This window comes from Thermobia domestica, chromosome 5 (genome assembly GCF_964235325.1).
Source record: "Thermobia domestica chromosome 5, izTheDome1.hap1.1, whole genome shotgun sequence".
In the NCBI taxonomy this organism is placed as follows: Eukaryota; Metazoa; Arthropoda; class Insecta; order Zygentoma; family Lepismatidae; genus Thermobia; species Thermobia domestica.
Window position 1 is genome coordinate 176316277 of NC_137458.1, and position 20891 is coordinate 176337167.

A 20891-nucleotide genomic window follows, 5' to 3' on the forward strand; every position below is an offset into this window, starting at 1 on the left:
GTACTTTTTCTTAGATTCAGACACAATGGAGTACGGTAGTAAAATATGCACACAATATTCATACAATAAAAGATATGCTTTAACATTTTACTTCTATGACTATACTACGTATAATTTCTATGACTTGCCTATTACGTTTTTAACTGATAATTGTTGGTAAAGTACAATGACATGTTCCCAAGTAACCACTATTTATAAACTTGAAATCCAGCACGCACCCACTTGCATGCATTGACATGTTTCCGATATCTCGTACTAGTGCAGTGAACAAGTTAGTGTAAGCCAAAAATACCAGGCGCATGCCTCTAAAGTTACCCTCAAGGAAGCATAAAATTTGTCTCATACAATAAATAATTTTATAGGAATAAAATTTGATATTTACGTATTTGCTAAATGTGGAAACTCTGTAATCTCATTCCTAAGAACTTTCCTAATGGTGCAACAGAACACAAAAAATGTATTTCTTTATATATTGAATCCGTAATTAGCAAACATTTCTGTATTGATTTTACCAAAACTACACAAAATTCCAAACATCTCTTTCGAATGTATTGTAGCCACCTACGTAGACTGCCATAACGTCCATAAATTGTCTCTTAACCCGTTATGGCTTCCTAGAAGACTTCAGCGCCCACCAATGAGCGGTACCGCATAATTTAGAGGTATATGCTTTATACTTTCTTTTTAACTACTTACATAGTCTACATAACATTTCATTTTCAGCACAAGTTCACTTATTATAATATAACTTTATGGACCCGTGATGCCATACCCCATCAAAGTATTCTTATCTTGTAGCATCTTTACGCGCGGATGAAAGGATTTCTTGGGCAGTAATTTCTCTACTACTCTGTGAACTAACCGAAAACCTAAATTTACTGAAATGTGTTTTCCTTAGCATAAAAATTATATATTTTACAAAGTCAATATCGTCATGAAAACAAGAGAAGTGTATATGTCGAATATATTTATTTTGAGTTGTACAAAGAGTATTTGACATAAGCTAAAGACAGACTTAAATGATAGAACATTTATAGACCTACGTGATGCTGAATATAAGTAAGCACTTCCCTAGTTGTTGCTCTATTCCTGTTACAAAGGAAAATATTATATTTTGTGTAATAGCCTACGTTTTTGATTGAATTACATAAATACTCTACTTTCTTTGAAATCTTAACACCTCTCTTTGGAAAAAAGTAATTATACTCTAAAATGTCGATACCAGAAAATGTTAATGTCCAATACCACTAATCAGGAAATTTCACATATAAAAAGCGAATATATACATTATTTAATTATTTACTTCTTTTTTTAAAATACAGAAGGGACAGATAAAAATAAGAAACACTTTAAACGCCAGAAAAAAAGTAAATAGAAAATTCACACACTGCATCATTCGTGATTAAACACTGAAATGAGAAATATTAGATTTGAACTGTCTTTCTTTTATTACTGGTAAGTGTAACAACACGTATTATGAAAGTAATAATTATTCTTATACACTGCAAATAAATTCCCCTGGTATATGTTTCTACAACATACGCCCATAACAATAGAATATTCTTGGCTCTTAATCGGCATCTGTATCCCATTGAACTCCAGTTTCTTCTGCCACTGTAGCCTCTTGATATTGTTGATATTCCGAAACAAGATCATTCATGTTGGATTCAGCTTCTGTGAACTCCATTGCATCCATTCCTTCACCAGTATACCAATGTAAGAAAGCTCTTCTTCTCAACATGGCAGTAAATTGCTCCGAAATACGTTTGAAAACTTCCTGAATTGCAGTATTATTTCCAATAAACGTTGCCGACATCTTTAAACCGCGCGGAGGAATATCACAAACAGCAGTCTTAACATTATTGGGAATCCACTCAACGAAGTAGATACTATTTTTGTTTTGAATTCTAAGCATTTGCTCATCAACTTCTTTCATAGCCACGCTTCTTCCCCGAAATACAATAGCAACTGTTAAGTAGCGCCCATTTCGTGGATCACAAGCAGCCATCATATTTTTAGCATCAAACATTTGTTGTGTTAGTTCAGCAACTGTGACGGCTCGGTATTGCATACCACCACGTGATGTCAAAGGGGCAAATCCAGGCATAAAAAAATGTAAACGAGGAAATGGAACCATATTAACAGCTAATTTTCGAAGGTCAGCGTTTAATTGCCCTGGGAAACGAAGACATGTTGTTACTCCCGACATAGTCAAAGAAACTAGGTGATTTAGATCACCGTATGTTGGAGTAGTTAACTGTAATGTTCGAAGGCAAATATCATACAAAGCTTCATTATCAATACTGAATGTAGCATCTGTATGCTCAATCAAGTGATGTACAGCAAGTGTAGCATTATAAGGCTCTACAACAGTATCGGATACTAAGGGAGATGGCATTACGGAGTAAGTATTCATAATTCTGTCTGGATACTCTTCTCTGATTTGTGAAATAATAAGTGTACCCATCCCAGATCCTGTACCCCCTCCCAAAGAATGTGTCAGTTGAAACCCTTGAAGGCAATCACAATTTTCTGCTTCTCTCCTAATAACATCGAGAACAGATTCCAGTAGTTCAGCGCCTTGAGTGTAATGTCCCTTGGCCCAATTATTACCTGCACCACTTTGTCCAAAGACAAAATTGTCTGGTCTGAAGAGCTGCCCATAAGGTCCTGATCGAACTGCATCCATTGTGCCGGGTTCAAGATCCACCAAAATTGCACGTGGGACATATTTATTTTTCGATGCCTCGTTGTAGTAAACATTGATCCTTTCCAATTGCAACTCAGTCTCTCCAATGTACTTCCCCGTTGGATCAATGCCATGTTCGTCTGAAATAATCTCCCAGAACTGGAATTAAAGAGAGAGAGAGAGAGAAAAAATGAAATTGCTTATAGTGCACAAGGAACATAATTTAATATCATAACTGATCTGACACATTGGGACCAACCAAATAACCTAAATCATTCTTTAAATAATGTGCTAGAAAATAATTTTGTGAACCTAACCTACTTACAGGTGCCTCAAAAAATTCTACGAAATGGTCAAATATCGGTGCGAACAGTTTCTTACCTAGGAACATTCTCGCTAAGGATTTCATTAAATGGGTTGGAAAAGCAAGGCTCTGTTTCAAAGATGGAACAGAAATTAAAATTTTCAAATCTGAATGCAAATGTCCTGTTGGTAATTACACATGGTCATGTTTCAAAGATTGATCTGCTCTTAGGGAATTAATTGTTTGGCTGAAAAGAAATTGTTGTTGCATGAAAGCCGACAAAGATAAAAATGAGTACAGGAACAAGCTTTAGATAAATTTAAAAAAAAAAAATCAGAATTATACGATAAAGATTAATTTAGATGCGTTACCGAAAATAATAAAGAAAGTTAATATCATTATTTCCGAATTCTGGATATTTGATGAAGTTACGACAAAGAAACTTAAATTGAGTGGGTCTGCCTTATCTATACGGAGTACCTAAGTTACACGAAGATGGCATATCGATTAGGCCTATAATTTCTGGGCGTTTCCATCCAGTGTGTGATTTGTTTAAATGGATTTGCCCGTATACTTCTGACAACACTTTGGAGTTTATATTTGCAGTTAAGATGAGTTGGGTTGAGATGGCAACACATTTTTCCTATCCTTCGAATATATTTTAGTAGGGACAAATTGGAACAACAGGATAGGGCGACAATATTCGCAACAATGGAGTCAAAATCAAGAGATGGATTTCAAAACTTTGACCAGAACAAAGGATGAGGGTACATAAGGGGGAGAGGGTGTTTGGCTCTAAGCAGTTAAATATTATGAGTTGTGAACAAAATAATTAAAAATTGTACAAATTATTCACTGAGTACATATTCAATTTATCTTCGGATAATATTGTGAATATTGTCACTGTTTACAAGATACGTTCATTGGAAAGATAGAGTAAACATGTTGCCATTCATTGGAATAGCTGAGCCTTTACACTCATCTTACTAGTAGTCTTGAAGTAAACAGGGGTAGTGTTCGTTGAGCCTGTTGTTGACTACTTAATTATGTTTGTTTTTTCGTTCGTTACGTTAATGATGATAAATTAAAAACGCCATTCATAAATATAGTTGGTATGTTCAACTTTGTTCTTATTAATATAACTATCATTTGCACTTAAAAATGACAGAACAAGTAAATTCATTAACTCACGAAGATCCTAGAAGTCTATCAACAGAACGAAGGTCGATTATTTTAAATTCGAAGGTAACTTTTATGGACAGGAAGAAGGTTTAGCAATGGAGAGCCTCTTTCCTCTGTTATTAGCTAATATTATCATTAATGATTTCGAGACTAATATTTTGGAAAATTCGGAATTCAAATTCCTCAAATATCGCTATGCAGATGATACGCTGATCCTCTATAGGAAGAATTTTGCTTCGTGTAATAATAATAATAATAATAATAATAATAATATTTGGTCTAGGAATTAATTCGTGCGGGTGGACAAGAGATGGCGCAACGAACGGAGCGTCCCATAGTTCCGTGTATCCACACATGTGTTGCAAACCCCTGTCATCGCGTATCGTTCGTAGTATAGGGCAGTGGATTAAAGCGTCAACAACACCAGTTTGTAGTTAAGTGAACATGGCGCAATTTGTGCCTGATAAAGTGTTTTTGCGGGGTGTCCTGCTGCATTACTTTAACATGCAGAAAAGTGCGACTGAAAGTCATCGTATTTTGGTGGAAGTGTATGGTGACCATGCTCTAGCTGAGCGAACGTGTCAGAAGTGGTTTGCACGGTTTAGAAGTGGTGATTTCGGCTTGGCAGACCAAGAGCGAGCTGGACAGCCAAAAAAATTTCAAGACGAAGAATTGACAGCATTGCTCGAGCAGGATTCGTGTCAAACGCAGGAACAACTTGCAGCAGCATTAGGCGTTGATCAAACAACAGTCTCCAAACGCTTGAAAGCCATGGGAATGATTCAAAAGATGTCACATTGGGTTCCACATGAATTGAAAGACAGAGACGTTGAAAGACGAAAAACCATTTGCGAATTGCTGCTTCAACGACAGAGCAGAAAGGGGTTTCTGCATCGAATTATTACGGGTGATGAGAAGTGGATCCATTACGAGAACCCTAAACGAAAAAAGGCCTGGGTGAAACCAGGTGAACCAGGTCCATCACAACCAAAACGAGATATTCACTGTGCATATGGTGGGATATGAAAGGTGTGGTGTACTATGAGCTGCTGCAACCGGGTGAAACTATGAATGGAGAACGTTATCGACGACAATTAATGCGTTTGAAGCAAGCTCTGGCCAGAACACGACCAGAATGGGAGAACAGACATGATAAACTTATTGTTCAACATGATAACGCTTGCCCACATGTCGCAAAACCGGTCAAAACCTATTTAGAAAATGTCGGATGGGAGGTTTTACCCCACCCGCCGTATTCACCAGACGTTGCTCCTTCGGACTACTACTTGTTCATTTGCATGAACAACGATTTGATTGGACAGCGGTTTACTTCTTCAGAAGATATCGAAACATGGGTCTCTGACTGGATCGCTTCCAAGCATGAGGACTTCTTTCGCCACGGAATGCGTACATTGCCTGACAGGTGGGCGAAAGTGGTGGCTAGCGATGGACAATATTTTTCTTAAGGTATTTATGTATTTTGTGTTTGTACTACAGCTTCAATGTGTGCGTACCAACCGCACGAATTAATTCCTAGACCAAATAATAATAATAATAATAATAATAATAATAATAATAATAATAATAATAATAATAATAATAATAATAATAATAATAATAGTAGTAGTAGTAGTAGTAGTAGTAGTAGTAGTAGTAAATTGAAGAAAGAAATAAAGAAAATTTAATTTTTTGAACTTTATATTTAATAGATGCCATAACAAATTCCATTAATATTCAATCTATTATTATTAGTTCCTACTATTGGTAATATCTTTGTACACAAAAGTCCGCCCATCCTCGGTTGATAAAGCTAATATTTGAATCAACATGCTCATTAAAGCCTATAGATTAGTGTCTCTGCCGAAAAATTTATAAAAAGAATTAAAACGTACCCTGAATTTGGGAGTAACCAACTGTTATGATAGGCTAGATGGTTGGATTAAGTATGCTTAGAATATTTTTAAAGATACAACAATTGGAAATTTAGTTAAGGTGGGGAAGAAAGGAGGAAGACATGTAGATAGATTTCCTTCCTGATATTTTTATTTGTCATTTACACTGATTGAAAAAAAATTAAAGTTAGTTACTTGGTAATACCAAGAAGAATGTAAACACTAAACTGAAGAAGCATCTAAGGGAGACTAGGTAAGATAAAGGAGCTCTTTCAAGGTTGTTTAAGCATTTACAAAATTCTAAATATCCAATACACGATATCACTATCTCGCATCGAACTTTGAACCGAAAGAAACGTATTTGAGATCTATTGCGTCAAAACAAGAAACTCCAAACCCAACACTGAAATAGTTAATTTGGATAAAGATTGCGATAATACTATTACAAATTTTATCCACAAAAATTAAATTAACATCAGTCAGTATAGCATTTTCTCATTTTATATTACTCAGGCCTTGTACAAAAACTTCCAATTATACAAAGATATTAAGATTTATCAATTTTGTTCCTCAACTTTGTTTAGTGAACTGCTTTGGATGTGAGGAAGTCCTCAACTACAAATCAATTGCATTTCAATCACACAAACTCAATATTTGTTTTTCTCTTTGGTCTTACTACCTAAGTATAAATGAAATTTTGTGATGGAACTTGGCATATGACCATGAATTTCTAGAATAGTTTCCGTCTGTTTAAGGCTGAGCAAATATATTTATCTTACTTTCTCTTGTAGTTACTACAAACATGAGTACACAGCGTCTGAAAACCTACTTAACTGCGATTCAAAAGAGATGTAAGTTGTGTGTCTGCACTAACTATAGCTGAAAATATCAATAGGGAAAAAATTGAAATCTGCCATTTTTCAACGTGAAATCAAAGTATAACTCGGAATGGAAAGTTTGATATATTTTTAAATACGTATCACTTATATATCTCTCCTAAGTGGCACTCTTTTTATTTATTTATTTATTTCTCTTGGGTTGATATCACTATCGCTCGTGTTTGGACTTACAGAACTATGACACTTATTCAAAACTCATACAAGACTTTGTAAATCTACATAAGTGTCAAAATGGGCATTGAAAACAATTTATTAGAAATATGTTTAAACCTCATCAGTTAAAAAGGACACAAATAATGAAATTCTCAGTTGCAAAGTTCTTCCAGATCACTTCATCAGACAGGGACGATGAAGTAATAAGAAGGAAGGAAACATGAAAGAAACGACCAGTGACTGAAAGACAATTTTGGCATAATAGCAGCATTAGATTTACGTGATTGAGAGTTTGCTGGAGAAAATAGAACTCATGGCACGAGTTTATCAGTAAGAGTACACGGAAAAAGTAACAATGGAAAGAGAAAATATAGAAATAATCACACAAATTAATAAAATATGAATAAAAATAAAGAGAAATGTAGTATTTATGTATAATGATTAGGACAAACCAAAAGCATAAAAAGCATAATAGCAATTTACACATATGGTTGGTATCTTGAACATGGTTATGGTTGTTTAAGGGTCCAGAAGAAACTAATTTTAAAAGCATAATAAAGCATAATTTTAGAAAATAAAGCATAAAGCATAATTTAAAATATTATCACAATTCTTGGAAAATTCTGTTTAACTGTAAGTTTAACATACTGTATTAATATTTTTTAAAACCAATATTTACAACGCAAAATCATTGAGAAGATAACAATGCAACAATGAAAAGCTTATTTTTATTTCTGTAAACTTTTCGGTGTAATCCTTTGATGTGGAGAAAAGGAAGAAAGGAAAAGAAGAAAAAAGTTTCCGCCAACAATGAATATTTTTAATAGTACAGAACTCCACACTATCTTGTTATGTGTACCTCTTGAACTTGAGCACTTTCTGTACCTTTTGGCGACATCTTTTACTTTCCCTTTCTGTATATATGCACCTCTAAGGCGCACACAAGTGATAAAAGAGCTGACTCGAGTAACACATATCTCTTTATAGTGCATTAAGTAGAAAGTTCATTAAATATGAAAGAAACTGGTTGTATAAAATATTAATAAATAGATCAAGATGTTTAGAATATTTAATGTATAGTAAATATTATACATTATACACGATTAATGTAAAACAATGACTGAAATTAACAAAAAGCATAATAAAGCATAATTTAAAAAAAATAGAACATAATTACACAAAAAATAAAGCATCATGTGGGTTGTTCTAATAATGATATTTATTACACATATATTCCACCACCCAATCCGCAGCACCAGATATGCTAGCTGCTACTTCAGTCATTACTTCATTATACGCTAATATGCTACCCACTCATAGCCTTAGCGGTTGGAACCCTACAAGTGCATCATATAACTCCAAATCAAACTAGTTCAGTTTCTTTTAACTATAAACAATTTGACGGTAGAAACAAATTCTACTACCTACAAATTGAGAACATTGCCATGGGTGTTTGCATGACCTCATTATATGTAAATTTATTCATGGAACACATAGAACAAGAAAGTCTCTACTCACCACCACCCCAACTTCATCTGGTTTAGATCGAAAGATGACGTAAACCACGACCAAACAGTCTAAGACGATTCCTGTAGTCCCTAAACAATAAGTATCCCGTTAAATTTACCTCGTCCTTCTCCAACTAAACTACCACTTTCCTTCACGCCAGATTGGGAGCAAATATCTCAAAACTATGTATTATTTATCAAACGGAAATTTTGTGTAAGTGTGTTCGTTTGCCTGTTCCACGATAACTCTTCTAAAATGTATTTGAGTTTAACAAAGATTGGTTTGTAGTTTCCTCCTATTATTTGGGGTTGAACCCTATGAAGAACCATGGAGTGAAATCAAGCAACACCCACCCTATATTGGAAGTTTGCACTTACACGCACAGTACGGTTTTGTAGTATAGGCGAAACTACGTGAAGATTAATTGAATTTTGCAAAACATAGTATATTTTTGAATCTAAGCCATCCGGATCATTTAAGTAGCTTGCGGTTGAAATTGGTAAATGATAAGCGCATAAAAGGGGCCAAGTTCCCCGAACTTCGAAACGTCCTTATTTAAATATTATAATACAATAATATTTCTCGATAACTTTCATTAAAATGAGTCAATTTAGATGCAATATAGCGTATATTTTCTTTGAGGTTTCTCAATCATCCTCACGAAATGTAATTAAATACGATTAAGAAGTAGAGGTTGAATTACCTCACTGCACAATTTTGAACAATATGGTGTGTATGTTATTTCCAGATAATCAATAATGCTCACCTTTTGAGGTTCATATAAGTCAATAATGAGGAGTCACCTCCTTTCGATTAAAAAGAAACATGTCTCTTGGCAGAAATAGTATGTACTTGCATTTTTGAGAGTTCCCAATCATCTCCACTATTTGGAGTTGTAATCGACGAATAATGAGGGAGTAAAGAAATATTTCGTACAAATTAGAATTTTGTCAAACACAGAATGTGTTTTGTTTGAAATTATAAGCTTACGGCTATTGCATGAAGTTGAAATTGGTCAGTAGGAAATGAATGAATTTATTTCATTTTATGAAAGGTATTAATAATAACTTCTGTGTGAAATTCCCAATGTCCATAATATATATCAGGTATATTTCCTTTCAGGCCTTAATTAAGCCTATAGTTTATGATATTAATCACAAGAGTAAGGGAAAATTTAGGTATTTTTAAGATTATATTTTGGGGTAACTCCTGTTTTCTTTAGCTGATTTCATGAAGCAATGTACGTGTTTCCTTGGAAGGTTAAGAACTTTTATTGTCGGTAAACATTGAAAATGATGGAGAGAAATATGGTGTAAATATAAAATTTAAAATAAAAGAAATATGGTTGCTTTTTCAATACTGAGCACCAGTATACATTAACAATATTTAATTTTGTGAAGAAGAAATAAATAGCATCAACTGTCTCTTGGGTATTAATTAGGAAGAAAATTAAAAAAAAAATACTTTATCAAGATGAAATAAAATATTTAACTCTAGCCACAAAAGTCTGGAACAAAGAAAGAAAGTTTCAGTTATTTGCCATTGAACAAAAGAAGAAAATAGCAACGAAAGGCAAGTATTTTGAAATAAAAGAATTATATTATTTTGTATAGTTACCTGGGATTCTGTAACACCCACCCAGACGATTAGATATTCTATATAGCTACAAGATTCGAGCATTTATCTTTCGTTACTGGAAATGATTCCTAAGTTTTATTACGTGTGCCTGGAGAATTTTTTCGTCACATCTTGTCAGTGTTCTTCTCATTTTTGAATCATTAACGCTTAAAGATGTTTCTTAGGGTTAATTAAGGTTTGGTGACTGAGTAGGCCATTGTATACATATTAGTTCTTGATGATCTTGTAACCATGTTTGAGTTTGCCTCTAAGCATGAACACGACTGTTGTCTTGTTTTGGAAACTTTTCCTGTAGAGACGAAAGCAGTGTATTTCGTGCTACTTAAGTCATGTGGGATTGACCTCTTGGGATCGGCGAAAACACGGGTGGGCGGTGGTGTAAATGGAATTTATAACCCAACACACAGATACCTTTAGTACAGTAGAAGACATGTGCTTCGGATTATAAACTCCACTTGGTGTAGGGCAGGAAAAATCTGCTATCGTAAGGATGAAAAAGAGGATAAACTGCGTTTACACTTTTACTTCAAAAAAATTATAAATTTTAAAAGAAGTTTATTGCTCCCATAATTTTAAATTGTATGCATCGGTTAGAGGGCTTATATCAATGCCTCATTTGTTCTTCGATCATTAACAAGCCACCAATCAAACGTCAGTTTAATGAATGATTAAGGCAAGCGAATGATAATGGAATAATTAGTGGAATGAGAATGTGGAAGGAAACGGGAGTACCCCGCGGAAACTCACGGACATAATGTTGTTCACCACAAACTTACTTGGGTAGTCTATCGAACTAGGACCTCACACACCAAAAGTAAGCACTCTACCAATGAGCTGCCTGTCCCCTCTGGAAAATACAGTAGGCCTACACTCTCTGCAAAATACTAAAAACTGTATTACCATCAGTCATGTCAGAAGGTTATGGCAAAAATAATATATAGATTAGTATGTTCACTTTGGTACTTGATTGTAGATTTGAATGAATTACATGCGTTTCCTGCATTTTAGGTTGTGAATTAAAATCTAATGATTTCAATGTTGCAACACCTCATAGTGAAAATCACGGACCCAACCACAAAACAATGTTGCCAGTGCTCATAACTAAATATTCAGTGTACGGTTATCGTGTTTAAATAGATGGCTACATGTTAGTGTGAAGTTATCCACGGTTAATCTTGAACGTGGCAAGCTGCGACTTTTGTAAAGGTGTCCTTTTATTTATGCCCGAAGATCGTTTTGTTCTCACATGAAATTTATTAAAAATCACAAAATATTGAATGCATTGATCATAGTTCGCATCTGCACAATTAGGATTACCTTCAATGCAAACATCAGTTGGCGCCACATAGGTAGTGATGTGAGGTGGAAAATTTTCCCCTATATTTTTCCGGCAAATTTTCCGTTTTAAACAAATACCAGTGATCAAGTAACAATGCCTCATTAACCATAAATTTGATTGACTTCATGTATAGAAATGTTATAAAGTGGAAGATCGTTTAAAGAATCCGAAAATTTTCATTGCTCACAGTCAGATAATTTCCGGTACTATGTAGGAACAAGTGAAACAGTTTTTCATGAATCGAAAAATTTTCTGTCGTGTATGTGAAAACTGAAAAACTTTTATCAGTCGGAAAATTTTCACCATTTTCAAGCAAAAAGTAAAGCAACTTTTTATGAATCGGAAAAGTTTATTTCTCTGTAGAAACAAGTGAGGAATTTTCATGGATCGGAAAATTTTCATTATGATGTAGAAACAAGTGGAAAACTTGTCATAACCCGGACAGTTTTGAATATTATGTATAGTGATGTTAGGTGGAAAATTTTCCACTATATTTAACTGCACATTGAACTATAAAATTGAATTCCTGTAGATGAAAGTTAGACAGCAACAAATTATAATTTTCCAAATAGCTTTTGCGAACTGGCAAATTTTCTAATATCTCGAGTTGGCAAGTAAACACTTACATAGGGATTTCTCTCTCTCTCTCTCTCTGTGTGTGTGTGTGTGTGTGTGTGTGTGAAATGCAGAGAACATAAATTGAGTTCGTAGAGTACGATTCCATCCTGTTGTTTAAAATGTAACACGAAAGCGAAAAGAAACCTTTGTGAATTTATCAGTTATTCTAAAAATAGAAAATTTTAGTATTTCTTCACATATATGCCTGCCTATGTAATGAAAAAACTACATAAAACGTAAAAAGTTCCAGTTCCTTATGAAGATTATTTTTATAACAGAAAATAAGAAGAAATGTTTCGATTTTATTGTGTTTAAAGCTATGAGAAAACATCGTCTAATGCATATTAAATAAATGAAATATGATTTTGTGTCATCAAAGGTGACTTCTGAGGGAAGAATACATTGAAGTTTTTGAAACATTTTTGCAGAAATGAAGAATCGTTAGATTTTCACTTCATGAAACTTTTTTTCAGACAATATTTATTACAAATAAACTTTACGGCTAAACAACAATGGAGGAATAAGTGAAGTATGTTTTTATGAATCGGAAAATATTCCGAAAATTTTCTGAAAAATTTTCCGTTTCAAAATTTTCCGGAAAATGTACATCACTGCACATGGGTAATTAGCTATGTCATTTAACTAATATACTTTTGTAGACGTAAATACTGATCTTCTTATAAAACTACTTAAGGAAAAGCTTGGGATCAAAGACTCAGATAATTTGTCCATGCTGATTACTGCAACAGAGTGTCTATTAAAATTCCAAAATGAAATTTAGTGACTTTTTCGTGACCTTTCTTTTCCAAATCATAAAATTTCCTAACATTTTCAAGAGCGAATTTGGCCGAAATTTCAACCATGCGATAGAAACGTACTTTGCTTGTGATTTGGTAGCGTCTAAAACAGGCCATAGACATTTTTGATGGTGAATTTTGACGTTTTATAGAACAAAATTTTCCAATCTGTACGTACATTTGTACAGTTAAAAAAATCGTGACCCAAAAGCTAAATTTCGTGACTTTTTCATGAATTTCATGACCGTTTTCTGATTTTGTGACTTTTTCGTGACATTCGTGACTTTCGTGACCGATAGACACCCTGTGCAAATTAAACCAAAATTTTGCATTGCGTTGACGCGAATTCCTACGGAAAATGGCCCAAGGTTGGCAATGAATTATGTATTGACATTTATTTACGACGAATATCTACACTTATGAATAGTGTTGCCCACGAGATGAGACGAGATGAAAAATAAGGTATTTTCGTCTTATCTCGTAAATTTTGAGGAATATTTCAAGGTATTAGCCACGAATTTTTTCCATTCGTTCTACTTGAAACAGATTCCAAATTTTGACCTGATATTGGTGTTGCTCTCCGGCCTAATTCGGGAGGGTGTCAATTAAGATTTTTATAAATGAGTGAAATAAATAAAATTATTTTATAGAATCTAGAAGGACGTAAGACTATCCTTAGGTATGAGCCACAAAAAGTTTTGAATTTGTTCTATTTGAATCATGAACCTTTGAATGAGAAGTATTATTCTTCAAACTGCGGACCGTATCAATTAAAATCATGACGTTCCCACAAAATAAATTAAATAAATTGAGATATTATATACCTACAGATAACTAAGAAAGTTCTGTTGTTTTCCGTGAAGGTCGATGTTCAGTTGGCCCTCACACCGTGAGTTGAATGTGAATGGAAATAAGGCGAAGGTCAGTTGTTGATGTTGGTATATCCAACATAGTGCCTAGTTCCGGCAGTTCAGTTACACCGTGAACTTGCTTAAGGACAGACTGAACATGGGACCTCCACGGAGCGTCATAAGGGCGTGTATGCTGTACGGGTTGAAACTGGGGTCAAACATCGCTGCAGCGGGGCGGAAGATATGTCAGGTCTTTGGTGAGGGTGTCGTGACTACGCGGACAGTGCAGCGGTGGTTGAACAGGTTTAACGACGGTGACGAAACACTCGAAGACGCACTACTTGCTGGAAGACCAACACATGTACAAAATGAAGATCTTCAGGCAGCAATTGAGGCGAACAGTGGCCAGATATGTACGGAACTGGGCCTTTAATTCAGTGTGTATGGACAAACCATTCGGCAGCACCTCCATCAACTTGGGAAGCACTACAAGTTAGGTCGATGGGTCCCACATGATCTGACTCCGGGCCAGAAGATAACGTGAGCAGACATCTGTGTTTCTTTGCTGTCTCGTCTGAGGAAAGAAACATTTCTGGGCAAGGTGTTGACATGTAAAGAGAAGTTGGTCCTGCACGAAGGTCACAGCGCCGTCATCATTGGTTAGTATTCCATGAACCGGTTTCAAAACAGCAGAAACCAGCACTGCACAAGAAAAAGATCCTTCTGAGTGTTTGGTGGACTGCTCGTGGCATCGTGTATCGGAAATTACTACCAGCTGATCAGAGCATCAGTGTCACTGCAGGGTGTCTACTGGGATACCAGAAAGTAAATTCATGACTTTTTCATGACTTTTCATGACCTTTTTGTTCAAATTTTCATGACCATGGCGATAAAAATTTACCATTAGTAATAATAAAACCCTACCATCAGTGGTGCATCCGAACTATGCGGGTTGCTAGTCTTAAATATCACTTATTGTGAATCTTAAAGAAAGAATCTAAAATTCTGCCGCCTTGTGGTCGAGCACGGAATAGCACTTACCTAAATACGGGCCTGCTCTTGCCAGTGAATCACTCTATACTGTATTTGAAGTTTTAATTCTGAGTATAATTATCCATCTAGCAGAAATTTGAAATTAAGCACTCAGAGAACTGCCCAAAGACAAAACAAATTATAAAAGAAATTCGTTTTAAAAATATAGATCATCAAATTTAAAATCTGCAAACTCAAACGAATAATATTATTTGCGTAAGTCTAAAGGCCCAAAAATACACAATTTACATTTCTTAGAAGTAAAGAAATAGGAGATTAGAAAGTTGGACAGTAAAAAGTTGTTACTATATTACAGAGACTAGAAGATGAAATGGGGAGCAGCTAGGAAGACAGTAAAGTACCAGTTAGCCAGCACTAACTGGTGGGGGAAATTCTCACAATTACTGACCTGATACAATTATTTCAGTACATGCAGTATGAGGTATAAAAGTATGAAGTATAAAAATATATTCTGAGATTTCAGATTTTCATGACCAGTTGGGTAAATAAAGGACTTTTTCATGACTTTCATGACTACTAAGCAAAATATATGACTTTTTCATGACTTTCATGACTTTCATGACCAGTAGACACCCTGCACTGTGTACTGTCAGTAGTTGAGCCATGTTCAAGAAAAACTCAAAACTCTGGAGCCAGCACTTCTGAATCTCAAAGGGGTCCTCCTGTTACAGGACAACGCTAAGTCCCACGTGGCTAAGATGACCCGGGACACCATTCTACGACTTGGATGGGAAACACTATTGCATCCCTCATACTCCCCGGATATTGCATTGTCCGATTATCACCTGTTCCATGCCCTAGTAGAGGTGCAAAATGCAATTGATACTTTCTTCGCTTCACGCTCCACCAAGTTCTACCGCGATGGAATCCATGGCCTTTCTGAACGTTGGCAGAAGGTCGTCGATGCTGATGGGGACTATTTTTGATCTTTCAGGTACGTCTTAGATGACATTCGTCGGTCTAATGTCAAAACCGCGAATGTGCAAATTTTGCTATTTTCACCTAAGTATAGTTTCATGTTATTTGGGGCACACAGATTCCAATACCAAAGTCCTATTTGTGAAATATGAGTATATTAGAAGTTATCGTCAATTCCTAAAACATGTACCTAAGTCTATATAGGGGAGAGGGGGGTACATTTGAACATCTGTTTTCGGATATTCGTTTTTGCTTTCAAACTCAGTAAATTTCCTTATAGAATTGAAGCCCATGCTAAATATAATATAAACTACATTTTCCATAAAATGAAGGACTTTGTTTGAACTTGTCATGTTATGCACAGGTGTAGGGGGTGTAGTTCAAATGTACCCCCTTGGGGGTAGATTGAAACAAACATGGAGTAGATTTGAACTTACGTGGGGAAGTTTTGAACACACCATTATTTTACTACAATAATTTTGATTTTAAGGATGAATTCGTTTATGAACATCAAAGCTAATGAAGTAAAGCAACATTAACGGTTTAAGGCACAAGTATTAACCAATCGTACATGAGAAGGAAATAATAATAATAGTAATAAAAGGTAAAACATATATGTTGTACTTTATAAGATACACAAAAAAATCAAGTGATATGTGGACAACATATCTATAGGCGTAGGGGTGCTCTGAAGAAAATTAAAAAATATATATGATCATCGTAGAGTATCTGTGAATATATGGTAATGATTCACTCTTTAATTTTGCTAATCATACCTGGATAGGCTAAATGAAAGGCATATTGCTACTAGCAGTTTGTTAAAATTACATTTTTTCACTACTAAGCGGGTATTGGACAGGAAATTTATCCAACCCTAAAATTCTGAAAATCTACATTAGGAATGCGCATGAGTCGAGTCGCACTTTGTAAAATTCGAGACGAATCGAGATAAACATTTCTCGACTCAAATTTTCGAGTCGAGTCGAGACTGCTCGTAAAAATCTCGACTCGACTCTAATGTCTCGAAAATCTTTCTATAATTTTTAATGTTATTTTGAAGAAAGTATTCACTTAGAAATAGCCTTGAAACGAATTCCAGCATTTATTACTTTAGAAAGGTACAGAACGCATAAACTTAGTAGTTAATCTTTCGAGATTAAGATTTAATTTTCAGCTCAATTTAGTTAATTAAAAACTAATAATTAATGCAGTGATATTTGATTGTACTTCAAATACAATAATAATAATAATAATAATTTGTTATGTAGTTTGTATAAAACTATTGCGATAAAGTGAACTTCATAAAGTCTCTGAACGAAACGGGAGGGTGCGAATCCATACTGGTGTACTGAGGGACGGAGACAAGCTTGCGGCGACTTAATTTGCTCTGGGAAACATTCACGTTAGCATCCATGTGTCTAGTGGAGGTCGAGTAAGGCACCATGACGGCCGAGGCGTATCGTACACTGCTTTCAGACTACGTACACCTTTTCATGGCGACCATGTTTACCAATGGTAGTGGCATTTTTTAACAATATAATGCACCATGTCACAAGGCCAGGAATGTGATGGAGTGGTTCGAGGAAAACAGGGTCGAGTTCCAATTGATGTGCTGGCCTCCCAACTCGCCGGATCTGAACCCAATCCAACACATCTCAGATGTGATTGAACGTGACGTCAGGACGCATCGCCCCCTCCACGGAATTTACGGGAATTAGGAGACCTGTGTGTGCACATGTGGTGTCAACTCTCTCCACCGACCTACCAAGGATCATTGCGTCCATGCCAAGACGCGCCGCCGTTGTTATTTGTGCCAAAGGTTGACATACTGACAATTAGGTAGGTAGTCATAATGTTCTGGCTGATGTGTGCGTATATTTTGTCTCGACTCCAATTTCGAGACGCCTCGTCTGGAATTCGAGCCGAGTCGAGAAACGAGTCGAGAGAAAAATGTTTTCGAGTCGAGACATTTTCTCGAGACGAGTCAAGACAGGCTTAAATCTCGACTCTACTCGACTCGTGCGCACCCCTAATCAACATGAAATGTCAGAATTTTTGCACTAAAATGTAACAGTTGACAGGCACGTAACGGAGTGTTGCCAAGCTAAAAATTTTGAAACCACCAGATATGCTATTATTCCTGTCCTGTTATCTTAAATGTTCTAAGGTACCCCCCGCTCAAATGTACCCCCCTCTCCCTTACTGATTTTTCGGGGTAAGGTGAATATTGAAATGTTTATAACTAAAAGTCAAAGTTATCACATTCGTGGGGTTAAGTTTAGAGTTACCCCTCCGCTTTTTATAAAAATCTGGAAAATTTACAGGAGAAATGAGGTAAGAAATAATTTAAAGTTTTTATTTGATGTTTAGAAATGTAAGTTCGGCAGGAGAGTTATGTTTAATGCGAGAAAAGATATGTGGAAGTTAGTACTATTTGCCGGATGCGGAAGCATTCGCAGAAGGTTTCAGCAGCATGGTAGTTGTAAAATATGGCGAATATGCGAACAGGTGTAACGGACGCGCAAAAATAATGAAGAAAACCTTTTAAATTTTTGTGAAGCCCACGGAGTACTGAAGTTACGTGAAATGTAACAATTTTTAATACTTTAATCATTGTTTTTGTATGTTGCAAATACAAGTGTACCTTCAGACTGGAGGGGCAACTCTAAACTTAAGCCCATTCGTGGTTTACCATTGGATTGTCATTGATGTTCGATGGTGGTGGGTGGCAACTCTAAACTTAAGCCCATTCGTGGTTTACCATTGGATTGTCATTGATGTTCGATGGTGGTGGGTGAAAAAGCGACAGAACTTTCTTGGTTACCTTTATATTTTCTGACAGGGGCGCCATTTGGAATTTGCCTCCTCTGAGTTTGAGAAGCATATGGTTTTTAATAAATTGTATACTAATAAAAACGTGGATTCTTGTTCTCTCTGGCAAAACCTGAAATGCTGAAAGGAGGATGTGAAAATGTCTGTAGGCATCGGTGACAAAAATTTTCCCATTCATTCTATTTGAAACATTCGCAAATTTGTCCTACTGTTGTAGTGAACAAGTTTGAAAATTAAAGTTGTCGTTGGTGTCACCCGGTTTTCCAGCACCTGTATTTTTCACTTGTGTTTGTGTTGTTTTTATATGAATGAAATAATTTATAGGCAGTTTTCTGAATTCTAATATATATTTTTCAACTAAAATTTTTGACAAAAAATTATTTCGAAAATGAACGTTTTTTATTAGACACTTCTCTACTTAAAATTATATTATTAAGTTGCATTTCATTGCTGCACTGTATATACTTTTGTTTCATTACTTATGAAGTGTTGCTTGGTTGAAGTATTGAAGTAGTATGGTATAATGCTATTTTTGTTGAAAAATTTTAGTCATCTTTACGTAATATCTTTACACAGCCCTGTGCATGTCATGGCTGACCACATTCGAGATAATAGTGCGTAAGCTCACTAACATGTAGTCATCTATTCGAACACGATAATCACAGACTGAATATTTAGCTTTGGGCACTGCGTTTTTTTTTTTTTTTTTTTTTGCTGGATACGCGAATTTCATTCTTAGTATCTTGCAACACTGAAATCACTAGATTTTAATGCACGACGCCAAGTACGGGATTATCAATTACATGTAGGCCTACATGGGACAATTTTTTCAGGGGTCATTCCTTAACAACACCGACTATTTTTGAAATATGGATTTATCTTTGCCACTAATAGAGAGGCTTTGATAAATATTACTCGGAGTCTAGGAGAAATAGAACCATGGCAATGTGAAAATGAACCACAACGAAATTCGTTCTCTCAGCTATTTCAAACACACCTTGAAATAAAAAAACATTGGTAGGTCTATTTTGAATAAATGCGTAAATTCTATGCTTACATAATTTTCGTAGATTTTCTGTGCTCGGCTTGAAAAATGCACTCGTCACCTCACCAGTGATTTTTTTTTTTTTTTTTTTTTTTTACATTTGGCGAGTAAAGTCTGATCAATCACAAACGTGAATTCAAGAATAGCAGATATCACTCTTTTTTTTATTATTATTTGTACAGATATGCCAATAAACAAAATAAAAATGTGTTGATATGTTTACTGTGTCGCAAAGTGATTTTTGTTTATTTGTATAAACACTGACTGCAAAATGATCTGGCCAGTAATTGCAAGTAAGATTTTTCAAGTCTTGCTAATTATTTAAATTCTAAGTCCTTACAGTAATTGCTGTGGCTCAACTCAGTTCAAGTGTGAACCCTATGAATGTGCAACACTGAAAATATTGCTTATCATTGTCACGAAAAAGTCATCGTGCGAATAGGCATCGAACTTTGGGCAACAAATTTCTAATTTTTCACTTACGAGTTTCCTTACAATATTTTAACTTCAACGATAGTTGATAAACAACTAATGCCAATGTGAACATAATATGGTCATCAATATCATTATCTTCATTAACAGGTGAAGAGTAGCGTTAGCTTTCTTCAGCTTAACTTATCGAAAGATGTTGCAACTCCATCTTGCAACAGTCAATAAAATTTAAAAAGTAATTAAAATGTATATATTGATTCTATATTACTGACTAATTGGATAAAATTATAAACCTGCATTCCAACCGAAGTTCTTACTATCGCGTACACGTGCATATAATAATTACATAACAATGTTAACGTCAAATTTTATTGTATTACTACTCAATCATTCTGCCAGTTCCTACGATTTGAATGTCTACAGAATCGCCTAAACCAATATTTACAAATGTTACTTCATTGCTGAACAAAACCCCACCAAAGCCACAATTGTATTTTTAGTGATTCGCGCGAATTAAATATCCCTAACGCTCTTTCCCCCGAAATTAATGTGAAACTTAACACAGAATACCCCCAAAAGTATACATTTTAAAAATTTAACGAACAATATTTTTGCGGGGTGAAGAAACCAGTAGGACTTTTTTTTTAAAAAATGGATTTCCATTGTCCACCTTACAGGGAAGACACACCACATAGAATGACTGAATGATTGAGAGGTTTTGTTTGTGATGCCTTTATGAT

The 20891-nt window shown here is 35.1% G+C and overlaps 1 protein-coding gene across 2 annotated transcripts in view; it reads right to left on the bottom strand.

The window, feature by feature from the left end:
- Nucleotides 1-1283: 1283 nt before the first annotated feature.
- LOC145686299 (tubulin beta-1 chain-like) overlaps nucleotides 1284-20891 on the bottom strand; it is a 76755-nt gene continuing 57147 nt past the window's right edge. For both annotated transcript variants that reach the window (XM_081759443.1, XM_081759442.1), the window contains exon 2: nucleotides 1284-2848. In XM_081759443.1, coding sequence (XP_081615569.1) covers nucleotides 1571-2689 — 1119 coding nt within the window. In that variant the 5' untranslated portion in view covers nucleotides 2690-2848 and the 3' untranslated portion in view covers nucleotides 1284-1570. The remainder of the gene's footprint in view (nucleotides 2849-20891) is intronic.